The sequence below is a fragment of the Microtus pennsylvanicus genome, chromosome 10 (genome assembly GCF_037038515.1).
Source record: "Microtus pennsylvanicus isolate mMicPen1 chromosome 10, mMicPen1.hap1, whole genome shotgun sequence".
Taxonomy (NCBI): Eukaryota; Metazoa; Chordata; class Mammalia; order Rodentia; family Cricetidae; genus Microtus; species Microtus pennsylvanicus.
Window position 1 is genome coordinate 93810751 of NC_134588.1, and position 21228 is coordinate 93831978.

A 21228-nucleotide genomic window follows, 5' to 3' on the forward strand; every position below is an offset into this window, starting at 1 on the left:
GGATGCTTTACATGCTGAGCCATCTCCCTAACCCCCAATTTTTATTTTCTTATTTGTTAAATGTTCTTGTATCGGCGTAAATAAATGCAAGGCAGATATTAAAGAATATATACAGCTTTAATGTTTAAATAAACTTACAGAACTGAGGTTCCCGCGCAGCCGTTTCACAGGAGGCAGGAAAAGGGACTAGCTGCCTCCCACGTGCCCAATTTATCCACAGGCATTCGCCAGAGGCAAACCCGCCCCCTAAAGGGGCTGGCTTAACCCTACATGTTCTATTCTGTCAAACCTGCTGAGTGGAAACATTCGAAGACTTTGCCACAGTCAGCCCATGATCTGGGCAAGACTATAATGGGGATACCCACTGAAACAGTTTACCTGAGTTAATGGGAACTCACTAACTCTAGCTGAACAGGGAAATAGCCAGCATAGACCAAACTAGATCCTCAGAATGTGGGTGACAGTTGTATGACTAGGGAGGACTGTGGAGCTACTGGCAGTGGCACCAGGATTTATCCCTATTGCTTGTATTGGCTTTTTGGAAACCCATTCTCTTTGGATGGATACCTTGCTCAGCCTAGATATAGTAAGGAAGGCCTTGGATCTTCCTCAAAGCAATATGCCTTATCATCTCTGAGGAGTGGATGAGGGTGAGGTGGGGGTAAGACAGAAGGAATGGGAGGAGGAGAGGGAGTGGGAACAGGGGTTATTATGTAAAATGAAAAAAGATAATTTGTTTTCTTCTTTTAAAAAAATAAAATAAATCAGATTTTAAAAAACAAATAAAAATGTTTCTATCTTTGTGGGCTGTCATCAATGAAACAATCCAAGGCAGATGGCTGCAGTCTCTCTTCATTATCTGACCCATTCATTCCCTTCACCAAGTAGGTTCTGAGTAGTCCTGACAGTGAAGCACCCACACATAACACACACACACACACACACACACATACACACACACACGCACACACATACACACACACACACACACACACACACAAACTCAAACTGCTAATTGACTTCACTGAAGGGAAACATGGTCTTATAGGAACAATCTCAGCTTAAGAGAGTAATGGCCCATTTTCCAGAGGACAGCATTGATCTGGACAGTATTTATATTCAGGGGTATAGTTTTCAGCTTCAGATCCCTTACTGAGTTAGAGCCCTCCTTCCCACAGTGACAGGCATGGCTTCAGAGAATTGCGTAAAAATGATTCTCAATTCCAGCTGCAACTGTCCTGAGGGATTTATGATGCCGTAGAATGGAAAGGGAGGACAAACATCAGTGTCTGCTCAGACTCACTTATGAGTCTGCTCTTTCTTCCGGGTGCCATATTTAAACCCTAATTGCCTCGGCTGGCCTTGTCGTATCCTCTCTCTTCTTGCCTTCCTTTAAAGATTTGATTAAATTATCGGCAAAAAGTACTTGATGTTGGCAAGTAAGTGCATTGTAATACTGGCTGCCCTGCTAAGGTCACCTCCTCTTTGTGTTATGTTTCAGAAATTTTTTTTTGACTGTAATTAGAGATAAACTAGCAGTAGAAGTCTGTTGATAGTTATGATAGTAGAAATGCTTAGCTACTGCTGTCCTGGGCTCCACTGCAACAGCTCACAGCTCTTAGAAGATTTTGGCTCCAGAACTACACTAGGATATAGACTCTTGGATCCTTACCATTTTGCACATGAAGGAACTGAGGTCCTAAGGTCTTAAACACTAGTTCAGCAGATCATTTAAGAAGTGGTAGTTCTGGGTGCATACATTCTTGGCAATATCGTGTTGGTGACTCATTGAAGGGGTATATCATATTATACACACACACACACACACACACACACACACACACACACACATATATATATATATATATATATATATATATATATATATATATATATATATCCATGAAGATAGCTCCAGTGTGGATACACAAGACACATCAGTGAAAGTGGTAGATGGGTTTTCCGATACTGGCTCTTATGTTTTCAGGAAAAAAAATTATAAATGTAATGTTCTTTCTGACAACGTGGTGCTCTACAAATGGTCTTGCTTTCTTCCTTTCAGCCTGTGAGGTGGAAGCGGGGAAAGTGTACCAGGTCTCCTCGGAAGAGCACATGCAGCCGTTCAAGGAGAATATGGAGCAGTTCATCAGTCAAGGTAAACCGCAGTGATGTGTCTGCCCGCCTTAGACGATGTGTAGGCATCTGGTTCAATGAGTGTTTAAACACGACAATCTTGGCATTGTTGAGAAAGCAACAACTCCCCAAATATCCAAACAAACAAGACTTGGGTTAATCATCTCGCAGGCATAAGAGGCTAGTATTTGCTAACTATGCTAGTCTTCGTTGTTACTGGAGGGTGTCCTGTGAACAAAACACTCTTGGTTTAAATAGTCTGTTTTATGAAGGCATTGTAACTTTGTGCTTTTATGTTAAAGATTAGATATTTTGTGAAGTGTTTTTCTTTCTTCGTAATTGTTCTCTGCTGATGTTTTCAGTGATGCAGAATGAACTGAGGCCCTTGCAGACATGTTAGACAAATGCTCTACCACTGAGCGACATCACCAACATTTAACTCTGCATATGACCTCAGTTCAATCTGGTATTTATTTTCTTTGTCAAAACATTGTACCCAAAGAACAAAGTCCATTGGTGTCTTTTAAATCTTTAGGACACCATCTGCTATTTTTGTGGGGTGAATTAATATCTCTAGATAATTGATAAGTTTTTTTCAGAGAGCTTTTTAACTATAAATATTATCTCAATAATACTTCCTACGTTCTGGAGACATGAGCAGGATGGAAAAATTCAAAAGATACTAAATAAACTTGTTTCTTTTTTTTTTAATTTGGTCTCACTGTTTGAAGTCATTGAAACTTACAATTATATCAAAGCATTTACTATTCAAAACATTTCAGGCCAGGAATGCAACATCTCTTCTGAAGATCAGATTTATATCATGCCATTCTCTGGGAAGGATTTTGCTCCTTAAGGAATTCTCCTAGAGGCAAATGTGGCATGAGAAAGAGGCCAAATAACACTCGGAAGCCTGGGTCTGTTCTCTATACTCGACTGTGGCTTTCTTAGTTTGGTCAATGGTGATGACTTCTAAGGGATGAGTCATGACACCTTTTAATCGACATAAGCACAGACTTTGTTAGATGGAAAAATACTACCTCTAACATAACCAGGGAGAATGAGAAAACTGTTGAGAATCTTGAATCAAAGTGATTATCATTCTCAGAGTCAACTCTATATAAATGTAGGCAGAAATCTTCATTTCGAATGTGTTCCTCTACCAAAAATCATAGCCTTGTGGTTAGATATCAGAGAACCCTGGTATCTTATTCCCTTAGTGATGAAAAGGCTGAGTCCTGGTTTTTCCACCTGGTAGAATTTCAAGATCCAGAATGTGTCACTTAAAAAGATGATACCTGACTGTAGAAGATTATATAGGTAAAAGTGTCTAGCAGTCCTTTGTGGCTTAGTAAGAAGTAGGAAGTTCTCGGATTTTTTTCTTTGTTTTTTGTTTTTCAAGACAGGGTTTCTCAGTGTGGCCCTGACTATCTTGGAACTCACTCTTTAGAATAGGTTGGTCTCAAACTCGGAGATCCACCATCCTCTGCCTCCCAAGTGTTGAGATTAAAAGCATGCACCACCACTGCCCAAGAAGTAAGACTTCTTATTCCTAGAACTTATCTAAAACAAAGGCACACCTTCTGACAGATTTCATATGTAAAATGTTGGCAAGAGCACACATTGTACATGATTTCTTACACATAGTATAAATTTGTTATAAATTATGCCTGATTTATTGTATATAATGTTATCACATTATAGATGATTTATTATATAATATTGTTAATTTCTATTTAATAGGCAGAAATTGATTTTTTTATGACTGAACTTTCCTTAGTCATTAAAAAACATGAATTAAAACAAAACAAGCTACTGAAAATTTAGGAATTGGGTTCCCAAAACACAAAAGAACACCATAAATATTTTTCTTTGGTAATCATCTATGATTCAAGGCATAGACAAAGCCTACAGGATTTGTTTAGTAGTTTATACATGGGGAAGTCAGGATTTCCTAATCAGGCTAAGTGAATATCTCTTTACACTTTAATGACAATTCAAAAAGATCTTTTAACTTGTTTCTTATGAGTTGAAGTTATTAGAAGTCATACACTTCTAGGTTAAATAAAAGCCTTTTTATAATTATAATAAAATATTTAGACTTTGGCAGGCATCACCTTCTGTCATTAGGTTAAACAGGTTAAACCTTCTTTTATTTTTCTTTGTGGTATTTTATATTGTCTTTTTTACTTATCTCTGACCCTGTTCAAATGTTATAGGATTATCTGTTCATTATAAAAATGAAGGGATCAGAGGATATTGTTTAGTGGTTGAGCACATGCTAAATATGTTTGAGCCTCTGAGTTCAATCCCTACCACAAAATTTCAATGTGTCCGGCACATCCAGCTATTTATTGTGGTAGTGAACGTGAAAGGTGTGGTCTAAGTGGGTCCTACATCACACGGTCATAAAAGCAAATGATGGGATAGACAGCAATGGAGATGCCTGGGAAAATGCACTTTGATCAAATGTGTGAAAAGTATAAAAAAAGAATGGTCATCTTTATTCATTCAGTCTCTTGAGCCTGTATTTAGTGACTCATAGCAAGAATGATGGATGCCAAAGTATTTCTCTTAAGATAATTTTTATAAGGCAGCATTTGGAGGCTCTTGTTATTTTCTAGGTACTAAGGGCAAATTTTAAAATAAAACTTATCACTAACTATAGAGAATGCTACCTTGATAGCATCTGTCAAATCTTGGCTTGTAATTGGGTTTTTATCAATAATAGCACAGCTTTGTCATTCCAGCCCGTGCCCAGGTGAGCCACAGGAGAATGTTCATATTTTATATATTCAGAGTCTATTTAAATGTGCCTAACTCTTTATTGTAAAAATCTCTTGAACAGTTCAAAAGACAGACCGTGTCTAATGCTGGCCAAACGTTTTATTACATTAGCTCCAGAGTCTAAGAGAAACATCTCTTATCCTTATAATCCAGCTATTGTGTGGTCTGTGGATCACATTCTAACGGTCTTTGTGGATTTCATCTCATCCCAGAACCCACTTATTCATCCAAATTTTTCCCTCCCTGCCTTCCTACTTCTACTCAAGCCAAGATTTCATGGTCTCCATTTCAACATCTCTTTTCTTGGAAATGTCTCTCACGTCTGCTTTGCAGTGGGCAGCTGGAGAGGACTGGTGTCTGCTGCTTTGAGGCGTTCATAGTTTGCGAAGGTGCTAGCTCCTCTGGGATCATCGAATGGAGATTCCCTCTAATCTTATTCTGACCTCTGCCCAACATTGCTTGTTCCTTCCTCAAACCTATAAGTGCCACTGAAAGCAGCTTCACTTGGCTTCTCCCTATACTCCTAGAGAATGGCCCCAGCCAGTTACTTGTCTTTCTCACCAGCCCAGAGATCAACAGTCTTCCTCAAGACCATTTTGTTTTGCTATTATTTTATTATTTAAGGAATGATGGTAGATGGGAGAATTGAAGACAAAGAAGGGGAAGTGCAAAATGGGAGGAGCAGGACTCAGGAGCAAATCAAGAGTCATATCATGTGGAAGGGAGCAGTGGATAAAATGGCCGAGAAAGCTTCAAGGATCCAACTTTCTGAGTCCACATATCTCTAAATGAGAAACTTAGACTATATGCTGATATCCCTTTAGCAACATGGAAAAACTTAACTGGAGGCAGATCGGTCTTTGAAGAAAGAGGCTCCCTATACTATGTCTGGTGTAGGAGGTCCCCTTCTTACAACATATGTCATAGTACATGATCAGAGAAATGGGGAACCGTGTACTGGTGAAGTGATGGTGTTGGAGACAGAATAGACTTCCCTGGTTCTCATAAGAGAGAAGCACATGGACATAGATGATAGATATATCACAAGAGGTATTCCAGGTTTTTCCATTTGTTAGATTTGAAATATTGGGATTTTATCTAGTGTCTGATTTCAAAAGTCTACACTCTGAAATGATCCAAAAATCTGACTTTCTTGAGCAACGGTATCATGCATTGGAATGTTTGGGCTTGCACATCTTTGGAGATGGGTCGTCCATGGGGGTGTGAGCACCACGTGTATGTAAGTAAACAAGTGTGCATGCTCAATCAATGAGCAGATGGGTATGGGCTGGCCTCAGAATAGAGCTCTGCAGTTGAAAAGTTTGCATCAAGAGCAAGGAGATCCTTGAGTAGTTGTGCTCACCTAAGACAAGAGCAAAACAGATTCATGAGTGGTACTCTAAGAGAATGGTGTTCTTAGAGGAAGGGCAGCTCCCATAGCTGTTAGTCTTCAGATAGGATAGAAAAATAACAGTCTCTTGTAATTAAAGCCTAGTTGGGAAGAATACCAAGATGTGAATGATTCCTTTTCCATGTGCAATTGTATTGAATGGCATCTAGACTGTAACTATGAAGTTTTACCAAAGTCACTGGATGGATTCTATTTTGTGGATTCATAGGAGCAGAAATCAAATTTGCAGGCTTTCACATTTAAAACAAGTGAGAAAGTAACAATTTGAAATAGTATTGTGGGGAAGACATAATGATACACGTTAATTGTTTGACTCAACTTTTTAAATGAAGTTAGAATAATTTAGGTTATCTAAATTTTATGTCGTCTATAATGACTTTCCTTTGGGCACACGTGACTGGGAAAGTTAATTCTTAATATCTATATACCTGACCAAGATTATTTGTTAGTTTTTTAAAATTTCTTTTGTGAAATATATTTTTGGTTATGGCATAAAAATGTAAGATAATCAAGTTTGCTGGAAAATCTTAAAACTTTTTATAATTTCCTCAGAACTCAACACTCTTCTTCTTCTCACCACCCCACCCTCTTGATTTGGGGATCTAAGATATACTTTACACAAACTGTCCACAAAATAATTGTAATATTGCCCAACTATGGTGGACCTCAGATGTATTATATTGCCTGTATGTATATATATTATCTGCATGTGTTGTGACCTTTGGGAATCAAATCAGAGCTTGGTTTCCATTGTTGGCCTTCACTGTTTTTTATTCATATTTTGATTCATGTGTACTTTAAAATTTAATAAAAAAGAGTGTAGGGTTCTACCCATGCTAGTAATTGAAGTAAAGTCTCTACTGTCTTTTCATAAAGAAAAAAAAGCAAATGGGATTTTTCACAAGCTGTCTGTATCTCCTGGTGTTTCACAGACACTTCTGCCCTTAACCAAAGCATAGCAAATTGAAGCTGAACAATTCCTGTGAGTTGAATCAAGATGAAAACGCATAAATCTGTAATCACATGCTTATAATTAGAAGGGTGTTGAAACCACAAGTCTTAAATATACAATCCCTGGTATTGGTAATATTATACATGAGAATGAAGAGATGCTGAAAGCAGGGTTATTAACTGTGCCAGGTCCTGGGCAGTCCACCAGCTCTGAGGCTTTTCTGTCAGAAATGGTACTGTCTAGCTTAGAAGCAGGGTTCCATGATCAGAAAGAGGGCAGCGGGTTACTTTTATTCCTTTCTTACTTTTAAGCATATGATGGGAATTCTTTTCAGTAACAAAAAAGAAATGGATGACAATGTGAAGAAGAAGCATAATATCTTTTAATATATTTGTTTTAATTAGTATGACAATAAATAACCATAATGGAATTTTTAAATACCATTTATTTTAGCTTATTTTATATTAAAACTTTATTTTAGTAATTTAAGTCTTAGTAAGCATGCTGGTCTCCAGTTTATAATACTGAAATGAAAATTCAGAGGGCCTCATTATTATTACTTCAGATTTTTGTTGTTTATTTTTTGTTTTGTTTTGGGTTTGTTTTTTTTTTTTTAGACAGTGTCTCACTTTAGCCTAGGCTGCCCCAAAGCTTATGCTATAGTCCAAGTTGATCCTGACTTCTCCTGCTTCAACCTCCTGACTACTGGGAGTACAGATCTGAGCCGCCATGCTGGGTTCAAAAAGCTTGCTGGTGATTGAAATTACACAATAATTAGCAGGTGGAAATGGTGGAGCCAAGCCCTGGCAGAGAATGAAGCTATTTTATTTTAATTTAAAACTTGTAATAATAATAAAGGAATCGAGAGAAATGGTAGAGAAAGCTGCTGGAGAGTGTTGGCGCAGGATGGTTACACTCAGGAACTCACCATTAACAGAGCTAAAAGGGGCCTGCTTTGCTGTGAGTGAGAGTCCAACAGATAGACAGAGCCATTTGCCTGTAGTGATATTTGTTTATGTTTTAACAAATAAAGCTTGCCTGAAGATCAGAGTGCAGAGCTAAGCCTCTAGAGGCCAGGGAGTGGTAGCACACACCTTTAATCCCAGGATTTGGGAGACAGAGGCAGAGGGATTTCTGATAGTTCAAGGCCACCCTGGGCTACACAAGATCAAATCTGTCTAAAAGACAAACAGAGCTCACACAAAAGTGATCCCAGCACTTGGGATCCCATGCTTTTCATCCCTGCACTTGGGAGGTGGATACAGGAGTGATATGGCTGGGCAGAGAGAGGAATATAAGGTGGAAAGAGAGTTCATTGCAGTCTGAGACTTGGTAGAGAGAGTTGCAGTCTGAAGTTTGGAGTAAACAGATGGAGTCTGGAGATGCAGTCTGAGGACAGAATCTCCGGCTTAGTCTGAGCATTCGTAGAGGTAAAAGAACTCTCCAGTGGCTGGCCCCTCTGCTTCTCTGATCTTCAGCATTAACCCCTATATCTGACTCTGGGTGTTTATTATTAAGACCAACTAGAAAACGTGCTACATTTCCCATAATATATTGATACATGATTATTCTATTTTAGATTTCCATGTGCCTTTCTGATAATGCTTTACGTAACAGAAGCACAAATTGGAGGCAACTCCTGTGGAAACCATAGCTCATCTCTCCACATCTCTCTGAGGGGTTATATTTCCACCAGCCACAATCACTCCTCCTGCAGCTGTGAATGAGAATTAATCAGAGTCTAGGAGGACTGAGAGGGAATTCTTCCCATCCGAGGGCCTCTCACAAGTACCTCTTACCTTTTTCTATTGGGGTGTTCCAGCCAGCACATCACAGTACACATCTCTCACATCTATACCGTTCCCAAGCTGTACCCTCAGCACCTAATACATAACAATCAGCCAATAAAGACCTCGTTCCCAGGTAGAGGAATGGCTGTATTTCCAATGCCAGCTCCTGAGTTTGGCCCTATTCATGTGCCTTAGGACTGTGTGGATTGTATGTCTTCCTAAGTGATTTTCCAAGAGGGGAATCTTTTCCTATGCTTTGTTTCACAGTAAATGAGTGTTGCAGCTACTTAAGTAAGAATGCATCCAGTGTAAAACTCAGATATCTCCTGGAATTCAAATCTATTACCATTCCCTATTCAAAATCATACATACATTATATTTATCTTTTCAAATATTTCCCAACACTTGGTTCTTAGCTTCATTTCTTAAATCCTAATCTGTCCTGTAAAATGATGTTCTAGTCATTTCAAGTTTGAGTTGTCCTGGTTGTGTGTTTAATATATTTATAGCTGCTGTCTCCTGGATGATATCACTTTCTAAATCTTTTAACTGTTTTTCTATTGATATGTCTTTCATTTTACTACCATGCTATTGGAGAATCTTCGTATAATTAGGGTATAAAACCTAATCAGTTACATTGTTGAAAATACGCATTGAAGTTTGTCTTGTCAAATTTCTGTTCTTGACTGGTAAATCAAACTGTTGGATTCTCCGTTGGGACATGTACTAACCTGTTCCTTGATAATATATAATTTTTCCCTAAAAATATACTTGCTGGGGGCTGGGGAAGTAGCTTGTTAGGTAAAGTACTTGCTGGTCATCATGAGAAGTTGAGTTTGAAACTCAAGGACTAACACAAAAATCAGGGTGTGAGTGTGCAATGCCAATACTGGGAGCTAGTAGAGACAGGAAGATCCCTGGAGCTCATTGGCCTTTCAGGTTAGCCAGTCTGCAAACCCTAGGCTAAGTGAAGATTTTGAAGTAGTCACCAGACATCTGCCTGAAGTATCATGAATGCCTATAGAGGCAAATGTATCTACACACACACACACACACAGAAAGAGAGAGAGAGAGAGAGAGAGAGAGAGAGAGAGAGAGAGAGAGAGGAGAGACTTACTACACATTTGGACATATGCTCTTATTTTGATGGTTTTGCTTTCATGTTCAATCTGTCAATTTATCTAAATTTATTTTCGTCCGTGGTCTGCGATACAAATCTGATTTTGTGTCTTATGATGTTAGTTGTTTGGTACAACATGAGGTACATGCCATCTCTTCTCTATTAATATGCAGTTTTGTCTCTGCCAAGCAGGCTGTTCTCATGGCTTTCTCAACACTATCAGGTTTATTGCCATCTTTTTCTTTTTCTCAATTCAAAGCTTTTTGCTGCCTTCTTTACTGGAGTCTCCAAGAAATTGTGGAACAAGGAGAGGCTTAGCATGCATATCCATCTTAGTAATTTAGCTTTCCATAAAACTTTAGAGTTGCAATCTCAAGTTTCTTATTAGGATCTGGACACAGTTGCATAAATTTCTATAGATTATTCTAGGTAGAACCGACATTCCTATGGTATCTATGCTTTCATCCTGTGAACACAGACCAGAGCCCATTTGTTTAGGACTCTGAGCAGATGAACATGTGTTCATGTCTGTCTAAAAGGTCTTACCATCTTGTTAAGAGCTTTACTTTTTGGAAGATGTATTCCTATTGACCTTATTTGGGGCTGTATTTTATGAATTATATTTATGGTCTTTGAATGTACATAGTATTCAAAAACTAATGTGTTGCTGCCATTTATTATAGACTACAACTTACTAAACTTTCTTAGTCATGTACCGAGTGGGGATTTTTTTAATTAAATAGTATTTTTTCATTCATTTTGCATACCAATCAGTTTCCCTTCCCTCCTCGCCTCCTATTTCCTGCCTTTTCCCTCCTACCTTTTTCCCATCCACTCCTTCTCCATCTCCATTCAGAAAGGGGCAGGCCTCCCATGGTTGCACAAAGCCTGGCTCATCAAATTGAGGCAGGACCAAGCTCCACTCCTTCTGTCAAGGCAGGGCCAGGTAATTCAGCATGGGGAACAGGTGACCAAAAACCAACTAGGCATCAGGGAGAGATCCTGCGTCTACTGTTTTCTATCTAAGAGACCAAATTACACAATTGTCACAGAAATGCAGAGGGCCTAGGTGGGTCCCATGTAGGTTCCCTAACTGTTGGTCCAGCATCTGTGAGATCTTGTGAACTTGTCTTTGTGGGTTTCCCCATCATGATCCCCCTGACTGGTAAAATTCCTCCTCCCTTCCTTCCACAAGACTCTCAGAGTTTATCACAGTGCTTGTCTGTGGATCGCTGCCTCTGCTTCCATCAGTTACTGGTTAGAGTATCTCTAATGGCAAATAGAAAAGTCAGCAATCTGCTTACAGTTGATGGCTCATTCAGGAACTCTCTCTACCATTGCTAGCAGTCTTAGGCGGGGTAATCTTTGTGGGTTCCTGTGGTTTTCACTGGCACCAGGTTTCTCCTTAACTCCCAAATGTTTCCACCATCAAGACCTCTCTTTTATTACTCTCCCTCTTCATTCTGCCTCCAAGACACCACCTGCACCTAGCCTTCCAAGCCTGCTTCCTCTAGTTCCCATTCCTCCATCCCCCCCCCCAAATGCTGCCCCAGGGTATCTTTTCTACTTCCCTTTCCCAGGGAAATCCATGCATCCCTCTTTGGGCTCTCCTTGTTATCTAGCCTCTCTGAGGCTATTTATTATGGGTTGATTATCCTATCCTCTATTCCTAATAACCACCTATGAGTGAGTACATATTATGTTTTATCATGTTTGTCTTTCTGGGTCCGGGTTACCTCACTCAGAATGATTTTATTTTCTAATTTCATTTGCCTGTAAGTTTCATTAGGTCACTTACTTTTCTTTTCATTTTTTTTCTTTTTCTTTTTTTTTTTTTACAGCTGAGTAGTACTTCATTGTGTAAATGTACCACATTTTCCTTACCCATTCTTCCATTGAGAGGCATCTAGGTTGTCTCTAGTATCTAGCTGTTATAAATAATGCTGCTATGAACATAGTTGAACAAGTGTCCTTTTGATATGATTGTGTATCCTTTGGATATATGTCCAAAATTCATATAGCTGAGTCTTGTCATAGATTGATAGCAGAAGGATGGATCCCATTTTTTTATTCATTCTGTTAGCCGATGTCTTTATAGAGGCAAATTGAGTTCATTCCTATTAAGAGATATAAATGACCAGTGATTGTTAGTTCCTGTTATTCTCTCTCTCTCTCTCTCTCTCTCTCTCTCTCTCTCTCTCTCTCTCTCTCTCTCTCTCTCTCTCTCTCTCTGGTTTTGTTAGTTGCGCTGGTAGTGTGTGTGTTTCCCTTCTTTGGGATTTGCTGATGTGGGGTTATCTATTGCCTGTGTTTTCGTGAATGAAGCTAACTTCCTTGCATTGGAGTTTCCCTTCTAGTACATTCTCTAGGACTGGATTTGTGGATAGGTATTGTTTACATCTGGTTTTTGGTGATTGAAAGCTTTTTTTGGTATGATTGTCTGGGCTAGCATCCATGGTCTCTTAGTGTCTGCAAAATGCCTGTCCAGGACCTTCTGGCTTTCATGGCTCCTTTGAGAAGTTGGGTGTAATTCTGATAGGTCTGCTTTTGTATGTTACTTGGCCTTTTTCCTTTGCAGCTCTTAGTATTCTTTATTCTGTATGTTTGGTGTTTTGATCATTATGCAGTGAGGGGCCTTTTTGTTTTTTGATCCAGCCTATTTGGTATTCTGTAAGCTTCTTAAATCTTTCCTTAGGTTGGGAAAGATTTTGTCTATAATTTTGTTGAATATATTTTCTTTGTTTTTGAGCTTGAATTTTCCTTCTTCTATCCCTGTTACTCATAAGTTCTTTTCATGGTGTTACAAATTTCCTGGATGTTTTCTGTTAAAAATTTGTTGGATTTAACATTTTCTTTGACTGATGAATCTATTTCCTCTATCATATCTTCAACTTCTGAGAATCTCTCTTCCATCTTTTGTATTCTGTTGTTTATGCTTGTATCTATAGTTCCTGTTTGTTTACCCAAATTTTCCATTTTCAGAATTCCCTCAGTTTGTGTTTTCTTTATTGGCTTTATTTCATTTTTCAAGTCTTGAACTGTTTCCTTCACCCATTTGATCATTTTTTTCTGAACTTTCCTTAAGGGATTTATTGATATCTTCTAATTTTTGTTTGTCTTTTCCTTAATTTCTGTAAGAGAATTTCTCATTACTTCTTTAATGACCTCTATCATCTGCATAAAGTTATTTTAAAGGTTTCTTTTCTTCTGCTTCATCTACATTGGGATACTCAGATGTTGCTATTGTAGAAGGACTAGGTTCTGGTGATGCCTTGTTCGTCTTGATGTTGTTGAGTATATTCTTATGCTGCCAGCTACATGTCCGCAATCACTTCACCAACTGAGTCGTCCTCCTGTTCCCTTGTGTCTTTACTTTTTAAAGTGTGGCTTTGGTATTTTAACACAATTTTTTCATTGTATTTTGCTATATTATATATTTGAATATATTTGCAGTGGAACAATTATCATAGTCCAGCAAACTGATATATCTGTTATTTCATAGTTACCTTTTTATGTATTTATGGCACACAAATCTAAAGTTCACTCTTCTAGCAGGTTTCCAATGTATCATGTGATAATTGCTTATACTCCTCATGGCATTGGTTAGTTATTTGAGCTTAGTCATTCTTTGTAACTACAGCTTTGGACCATTTGACTTGCATCTCCCTATATACTACTTGCCCTTTCTAGTCTTCTGTTTCAGTATATTTGAGGGCTTGAGGGTATTTGGCTTTGCTTTTTTTAGATTCCACATGTTCGTGACATCATACAATATTTTTCTTTCTGTTAACACAATTCTTTAACAAAGTCTGATGTTGCTATTTTTACTTCTCTTTAAGCACTACAGATCTGCAGCCTCTTGCTGTTAATCTGACTTATTTATATGTCACTCTTTTGCCCAGTTTTAGCCTTAGTCTACACTATTTTGTGATTCCTAAAATAGAGAATTATCATTGTTTTAAGTATTTGGTTTTGAGTTTCAGTTTAACAGTCATGTTTTCCTTGCTGACCATTTCTTCATCTTACACCTACCTTCTGGGATTTTTTTCTCCTGTCAAATGTCTATCCTTTAAAATCCACTTTGCATTGAACTCAGGAGTGTAAATTGTTCTTATCTGTGTAAAAATTTATTTATATCACATTTGCTTTTTGAGACATAGATGTGCTAATCATAAAACATTGGCCTGAAGGGTAATAATTACTTTTAGTGGTCTGGATGCCCAGATTCATCTGTTCCCTGATGCATTGACAGCAACTTGGGTTCAGTTTTAGTCTCTGTTTTTAGTCTGAATTTGCTCTAGGGCCTTGTTCATGTTTTCTCTTCTTTTTATATTTGTTTTGGATAATCATCAGGAGGCTCTACCAAACAAGATTTATTTTAAAATAAATTCTTTCCTTACACGTTAATGCAGCACTTGTGTGCTAGAGCCCAGTGCACTGCAAAGGTTCAACTATGTGTTACATGAGAGGATTCCCCTTCCATTCACAGCTTCTAGGGAGTGAGCATATTTCCTCAAGGTCTAACCCATGGGGTGGTCCTTTGCAGTTTCTACCTTTAAGCTACCTCCAGACACATTGGAGGATTTGAGGCCTGTTCAGAATTTTTTGCTGTTTGTTCATGCAAGGAAAAGCTCTAAGTGTCAATGATAGCCTTGGGGATGCTGCCTTACACTCTTTGAATTCCTCCTCCTCTTTGTTTCAATGGCCTGAGAGAATTTTCCTTATTTTCTGTCAAGTTTTTTCATGTATTGGCTTTTATTTTATTTCAGTTTGTGTGCGTAAGGGTGTGCATATGTGCATACACACATACATGCACATGTGAAATCCTGTATATCTTGTATATAACAAGTCCATAATACTGTTGAAAATAAAGGTCTACCTTGTTTTTGTGAATACTGGAACATATTTACAATATTTTGTGTCAGTGTGTCCTTCCAAATGATTTTATTTCATTGTCAAGGTGTTGCTAAACTTATTTGCTAGTTTCTGTACTTACTAGTGTTTAGCCCCACTATATAACTATATATATTTCTCCGCATGTATACTTAGTTGTGCATAGTGCATGTATCAGTATAACCATACACTTCCTCATCCCACTCATTTCCCTGTTGCTTACAAACCCCTGAATCCACTCCACTCTAGTCCTAAGGCATCAACTCTCCCAGCCCCAATAATCTCTTACTTTTAGGTCACCAGCCATATAATCTGGGTCTTTTCCTTGTCACCAGATACTGACTGACAATATGTTATTGCATGAGCACCAACAACCTTCATCTAATCTACAGTCTTCTGCAAAAGGTTAGGGTGTCTCACAGTCACCCTAACTGTGAATTGTGAATTACTGAAGTGTGTGAATGTCTATTGTAATGCATCTAAACTATATGCTTAGAATGTTGTTCAAGTGTCCTCCATGTGATGTAATTAATACATAAATAATTGAATGTTTTTATAATTAAGTTTACATAAGGCTAAGTCTACCATAAATTTCTGAACAAAATGCCTTGCTCTTATAGCAGAAAGCTAAACACTTTAAAACTTTTTACTGTTTTCTTTTTATATTTATTTCATGTCTATGTATATACACTACATACATGGAAGAGATTGAAATGTTAGAAGGTCTGCAGTGGGTCCCCTAAAATTGGAGCTTAGGCAGTTGTGAGCCATCATATAGATGCTGGGAACTGAACTCAAGTCTTCTGTAAAAACAGTTAAGTGCTCTTAACTCTTAACTGCTGAGCCATCTCTCCCACCTTAACTATCTCACTTTACCTTCTTTTTCCCACCTGACTCTTCTGCATCATGACCAAAGCTTCTCAGCTGATGAAATGCCCTTAACCAGCTGTTCCTAGCCATTCAATTCATTTTACCCCTACAAAAGCTAACCTTACAAGGCTGTGTGAAGAGTCTCCATTCATTGTTAGCATTGTGCTGATCTTTATGCTTCCTTTTAAAACTCTTCAGATTGAAGAGCAATCAGCGTTCCCTGACCTGTGGAAAGCCCAAGGACCGCCACCTCTATCCAGGTCTAGGAAGGTGAGCATCCAAACTGCCTAGGCTCCCCCAAAGCCAGTACGTGCAGTAGGATCAAAAACCCACTGCGATTGTTCTTGAGTTCTCAGTATTCCTCATTGTCCGCTATGTTCAGCTAGTCCGGATTTATCCCATGCTTTTTCAGACCCAGGCCAACTGGCCTTGGTGAGTTCCCGATAGAACATCCCCATTGTCTCAGTGGGTGGGTGCACCCCTCGCGGTCCTGAGTTCCTTGCTCATGCTCCGTCTCCTTCTGCTCCTGATTTGGACCTTGAGATTTCTGTCCGGTGCCCTGATTGCTCTTCGAGCAGATGAGGGAGGGGGACTTGACCGGGTGAGGGGAAGGGAAATGGTAGGCGGTGGCGGGGAGGAGGCAGAAATCCTTAATAAATAAATAAATTTTAAAAAAAAGATCCAAATGAGGAGCAGAAGGAGGGAGAACATGAGCAAGGAAGTCAGGACCACGAGAGGTGCACCCACCCACCGTGACAGTGGAACTGATCTATTGGGAGCTCACCAAGGCCAGCAGGACTGGGACTGAATAAGCATGGGATGAAACCGGATTTTCTGAACGTGGTGGACAATGAAGGCTGATGAGAAGCCAAGGACAATGGCACTAGGTTTTGATCCTAATACATGAACTGGCTTTGTGGCCTGTTTGGATGCTCACCTTCCTGGTCCTGGATAGAAGTGGGAGGACCGTGAACTTCCCACAGGGCAGGGAATCTGGACTGCTCTTCATTCTCGAGAGGGAGGAGGAATGGAGTGGGGGGGAGGGGGAGAGGGGAAGGGAATGGGGGAGAGGACGATATGTGCGAGGAGGGGGAGGGAAATGGGAAATTTTTTTTGCGACAACTAAAAATAAATAAAATAAAATAAAAAAAACTCTTCAGATTGTGTCATCAATCTATCAACCACTAAGAGAAGAGGATTCGAATCACTGCTCACTGGTACTTCCTCGTATCCATCTTTCCCTTCAGTTTTATCTCGTGTTCTTTTCCTTTTGGATATAACAGTTTTTGCTTCATGTAATTTGAAGCTTTGATTCTGGGTAGATCCATAATTAGAATTCGTTTATCTTGCTGTTGAATTACCTCTTCATTATTGCACTTGACTTTTTTCCCTAACAAAATTTCTCTTTCTAAAGTCTAAGTCATCTAATTTTAATTCAGCCATGTCAGCTTCATTGTGATTAGTGTTTGCACAATGTCATTTTTATCCTTTGACTTCCAATCTAATCTAAGTTCATGTCTCTATTTTTAAGTGGGATTTCCACTAGATAGCATGGAGCTGAAAGTTTTCAGTCTAACAACCCTGCCCTGCCTTTCAGTTGGAGTGTTTGGACCATTAGTTTGATTAAAAATATGATTGGTTTTAATTTATCATCTTTACATCTGTCTACATTTATCCTGTATGATGTTTTATTCCTTCCGTTTATGGATTGGGTTCTTGTAGTATTCTATATTTCCGCTATCAGCTAATATACTATACATCATTGTTTTGTATTTTCATGATTGCTGTCATGTTCTGTCCTATTTAATTCATCACTATCTTCAGACAGAGCCATACCAATCTTCACTGGTACAAAAACCTTATAGACAGTCTTATATTTCTCCTGTAATTCTTGCTATTTTCATTTATTATAGTCCTAGATATATTATCACAAAATAATATTTTATTCCTAATTTTTGTCAGTTATTTAGAGAAGGCATGCTTTATATTCATGCTCATAAATAGCACGTCCCAGTTCTTTTTATTTGTTTATATAGATCTAATGTTTCATTTCCTTTAACACTTCCCAGTGTGTACATTTCCAAGTGCAAAATTGTTCTAGCATCTGAATGCTTGTAAAATTTTGTTTAGATTCTATTTTTGAGCAGTTGTGCTGGGCAGCTTTCTATCAGTGTGACAAAAGACCTGCGGTGACCCACTTAAACAGAGGGTTGGTTTATTTTGATTAATGGCTTCTGAGGTTTCATTTCAAGGTCACGTTGGCCCTGTTCTTTGGGAATGTTTGGCAGAAGAAGCTGCTGTGCCTCCTTCATTTGAGAGGTAAAAGGAAAAGAAGAGGAAAATGAGGAGGAGGAAAGATTTTTGTCCCAATATTTGATACCTCCTTGATGACCAAAGGCCAATGACCCCATCTTCCTCCAGTAGCCCACCTCCCAAAAGTGCTACTGTCTGTCAGTAGCAAGACAGCTTGAGAACCAAGCCTTTAAGAAATACTTAAAAAGTCATAATTACTTTGTGTGTGTGTGTATGTGTGTGTGAGAGAGAGAGAGATCCTACACCCAATTTAATAAGTGATTCTTCTCTGCTTTCCGTTTTCTATTGTTGCTGTGACATATGACCACAAATCTGACAGTTTAACAGAATTTTCAGATACACAAAATAGGGTGGTGGTATTTTCAGGACGGTATTTTTGCTAGAGACTATAAAATACAATCCACTTTTTCTCTTATGCAAATTCTAATAATAGTTGGCTTTGTTTTGGGCATATCATTGAAATATGATGTATGTTCCAGTCTGGTGCCCTTTTCAGGCCTCCTTTTCAGCTTGCTTAGGCAAATCAAGAGTCAACACCACTGTGCTCTCCTAATGAGGTCTTACCTGCTGGAGGCTCTCCTAACTACTCTATACCTGTTTTCCGATGGGCTCTTCAGACTTCAGACTCCCACTTTGACCTTGAAGGATCTTAGTGGGATCCTTAGTGGGTCTTTGCTTGGATTTGTGGTATTTCCCTGTAGGCATGTGTCACTTAATAATGTTAAAACTCAGAGAGACCTTGAAGATGATTTCTTTCTCTGTTTTTATGAGTGGTTTATTTCCTCTCTGGACCTTTACCCCTGAATTTCAGCCACATCACCTTCCATTTCTTAAATTCTCCCATGATAATTAGCTTCTGTGAGCTGCCCCTTCCAGGACCAGTAGTCTGGAAATTGACTTTTTTTAAAAAAAAAAAAAAAGCAATGTAGAGAGATGGAAGACTGGAGCTCCCAACCCCTATGTTCCCAGTGCTTCCTATGCTCCCCGTGCTCCCCGTGCTCCCTGTGCTCCCTGTGCTTTCCATGATCCCCATGCTCCAGTGGATGAAAACTGCTACCTCATGAGTTCTATCCACTTTCCCAAATCATTAGAGCCAGACAAACTGGCCCCAGTGAAGTCTGGAGGTACAGGACTCCTTTAAAAGTGCATTTCCCTTCTTTAGACTGAGCACAAATCTCTGTTCTTCACCCTGTTCTTGTGCTATCACACAGCAGTCCATATTCCCTGACAAGGCCTTTTTGCCAACTAATCCATATCTTGCTTCCCAGCTTCTCTCTTTAGGCCTTCCTTCTTAACATCTTGAGTGTTTGCTTCAGGACCTTGCGTTTCTTACCATTTTCTGTATACTCTCTCCATGTGTTAGTATGCCTGGGACTTGCTCCTCATTCTAATCCAAACTCAGATGCCTTTGTTTCCTGCTCATTGGCCTGTATCTCAGAAGACAAATGAGAGTCTCATTGGGCTGTGCTCATGAGATATTTGACAGGGTTGCAAATTTGGATTCGATTGCCACGAATTTGAACCCTGCCTTTTCATGTCTTATTTTTTCTAATATTTTATGTGACATTTTCACCCTTAATTCAAGACTGTAAACTGTGATACAGTTCCTTTCTTATCGGGGTTTATTATTGTGGATTATTACATATAAAATTAGCCAGGTAATATACATGTGGCCTGTAATACTCCAGCATAGATATTATTGTCCCTTATGTGGCCATAATTTCTTTCCCCATTGATCATTTCCTTGATATAAAAGACTACACAAATATACCACATGAGCCCCAACAAATGATCCCCCAACATACAATACATGCTCAGATATTTGTTGAAATATTGGAATGTTCATTTATATGGCTTTGATTTCTAGAACTGAAATGCCCTCATCTTCAAACATTGTTTTGGCAAGTAATATTAGGAAGAAAAGAAAACACATTGAAGGAGTTTTTATGGTTTTCAGATTTTTATTTCCAGCTGTTTCATATTTCCATGTTTCAGATTCAGCAGTCAGTGGATATTGCTTTTAATATTGAAATCTCAGTCTTAAGATGTTTGCAGTTTTATCACATGGCTTATCATGATTTGGGTTCCACCTGAAGGGTACTAATTTGGAGTCAGCCTGGTATCAGTGCATATTCGTGACTGCTCTGGTAGAAGAGCTACTTCTCAGCAAAGGAAGAGAAAAGAGTAATCCTGAGTGTGTCTTCATTTTTAGACAACATTAGTGGAAGTTGACCAGAGATCTCCAAAGTCCATAGATGGAGTAACATATAGCTTCCAGGTAAAATTTGTTTTAAAAATAGATGATACTGAGAATTATTCTAGTTGGAAATAGATAACTCTTAACAACAATATCAACAGAGTGTTCCACATGTGTGTGCATTGAATGTTTTCACAAATCTTTTCCACTTTGAGTTTTTTGATTAATATTTGGAAAGGAATCTTATCTCAAAGGAGCATTCAAATGAATATATATATATACATATATATATATGTATATATATATATATATCAGACTAGGTGATAGCAGTGCATGGCTTTATTAGTTTAGGTTTTGCTAAAATGCTACATATATCAAAATTTTTAAGTACATACAGTTTTCATTTGTATGTTTTTTGAGTTTTTAATAACAAACATTAATATATTATGTTTGTGTGTGTGTATATATATATTTATACATATATACATATGGACAAAATGGTGCATATTTTTACATGCAAAGTTGAAATGTCCTCACTACTAACAGGTAACTATGAATATTATAAAGGCCAGGTTTAATGCAGTATTTCCCAGATACGGGCTTTCCTCCTCCCGAGCTATTCTACAGCGATTGTTTTATTGTCCTAAATCTTTAGCAGCATTGGAGCAGAGAATGCAGTGAAGCGAGGCTTGGCTTTTTTCTGCTGTCGGAGCAAAGATACTCAGAATCATCCTGTCGGACATGTCTACCCTTCCAAAATTG

General features: G+C 38.5%; 1 protein-coding gene across 1 annotated transcript in view; it reads left to right on the forward strand.

The window, feature by feature from the left end:
- Positions 1-21228, forward strand: part of Fmn2 (formin 2) — a 290079-nt gene that overhangs the window by 184527 nt on the left and 84324 nt on the right. The window contains exon 14 of the mRNA XM_075989205.1: positions 2063-2155. Coding sequence (XP_075845320.1) covers positions 2063-2155 — 93 coding nt within the window. The remainder of the gene's footprint in view (positions 1-2062; positions 2156-21228) is intronic.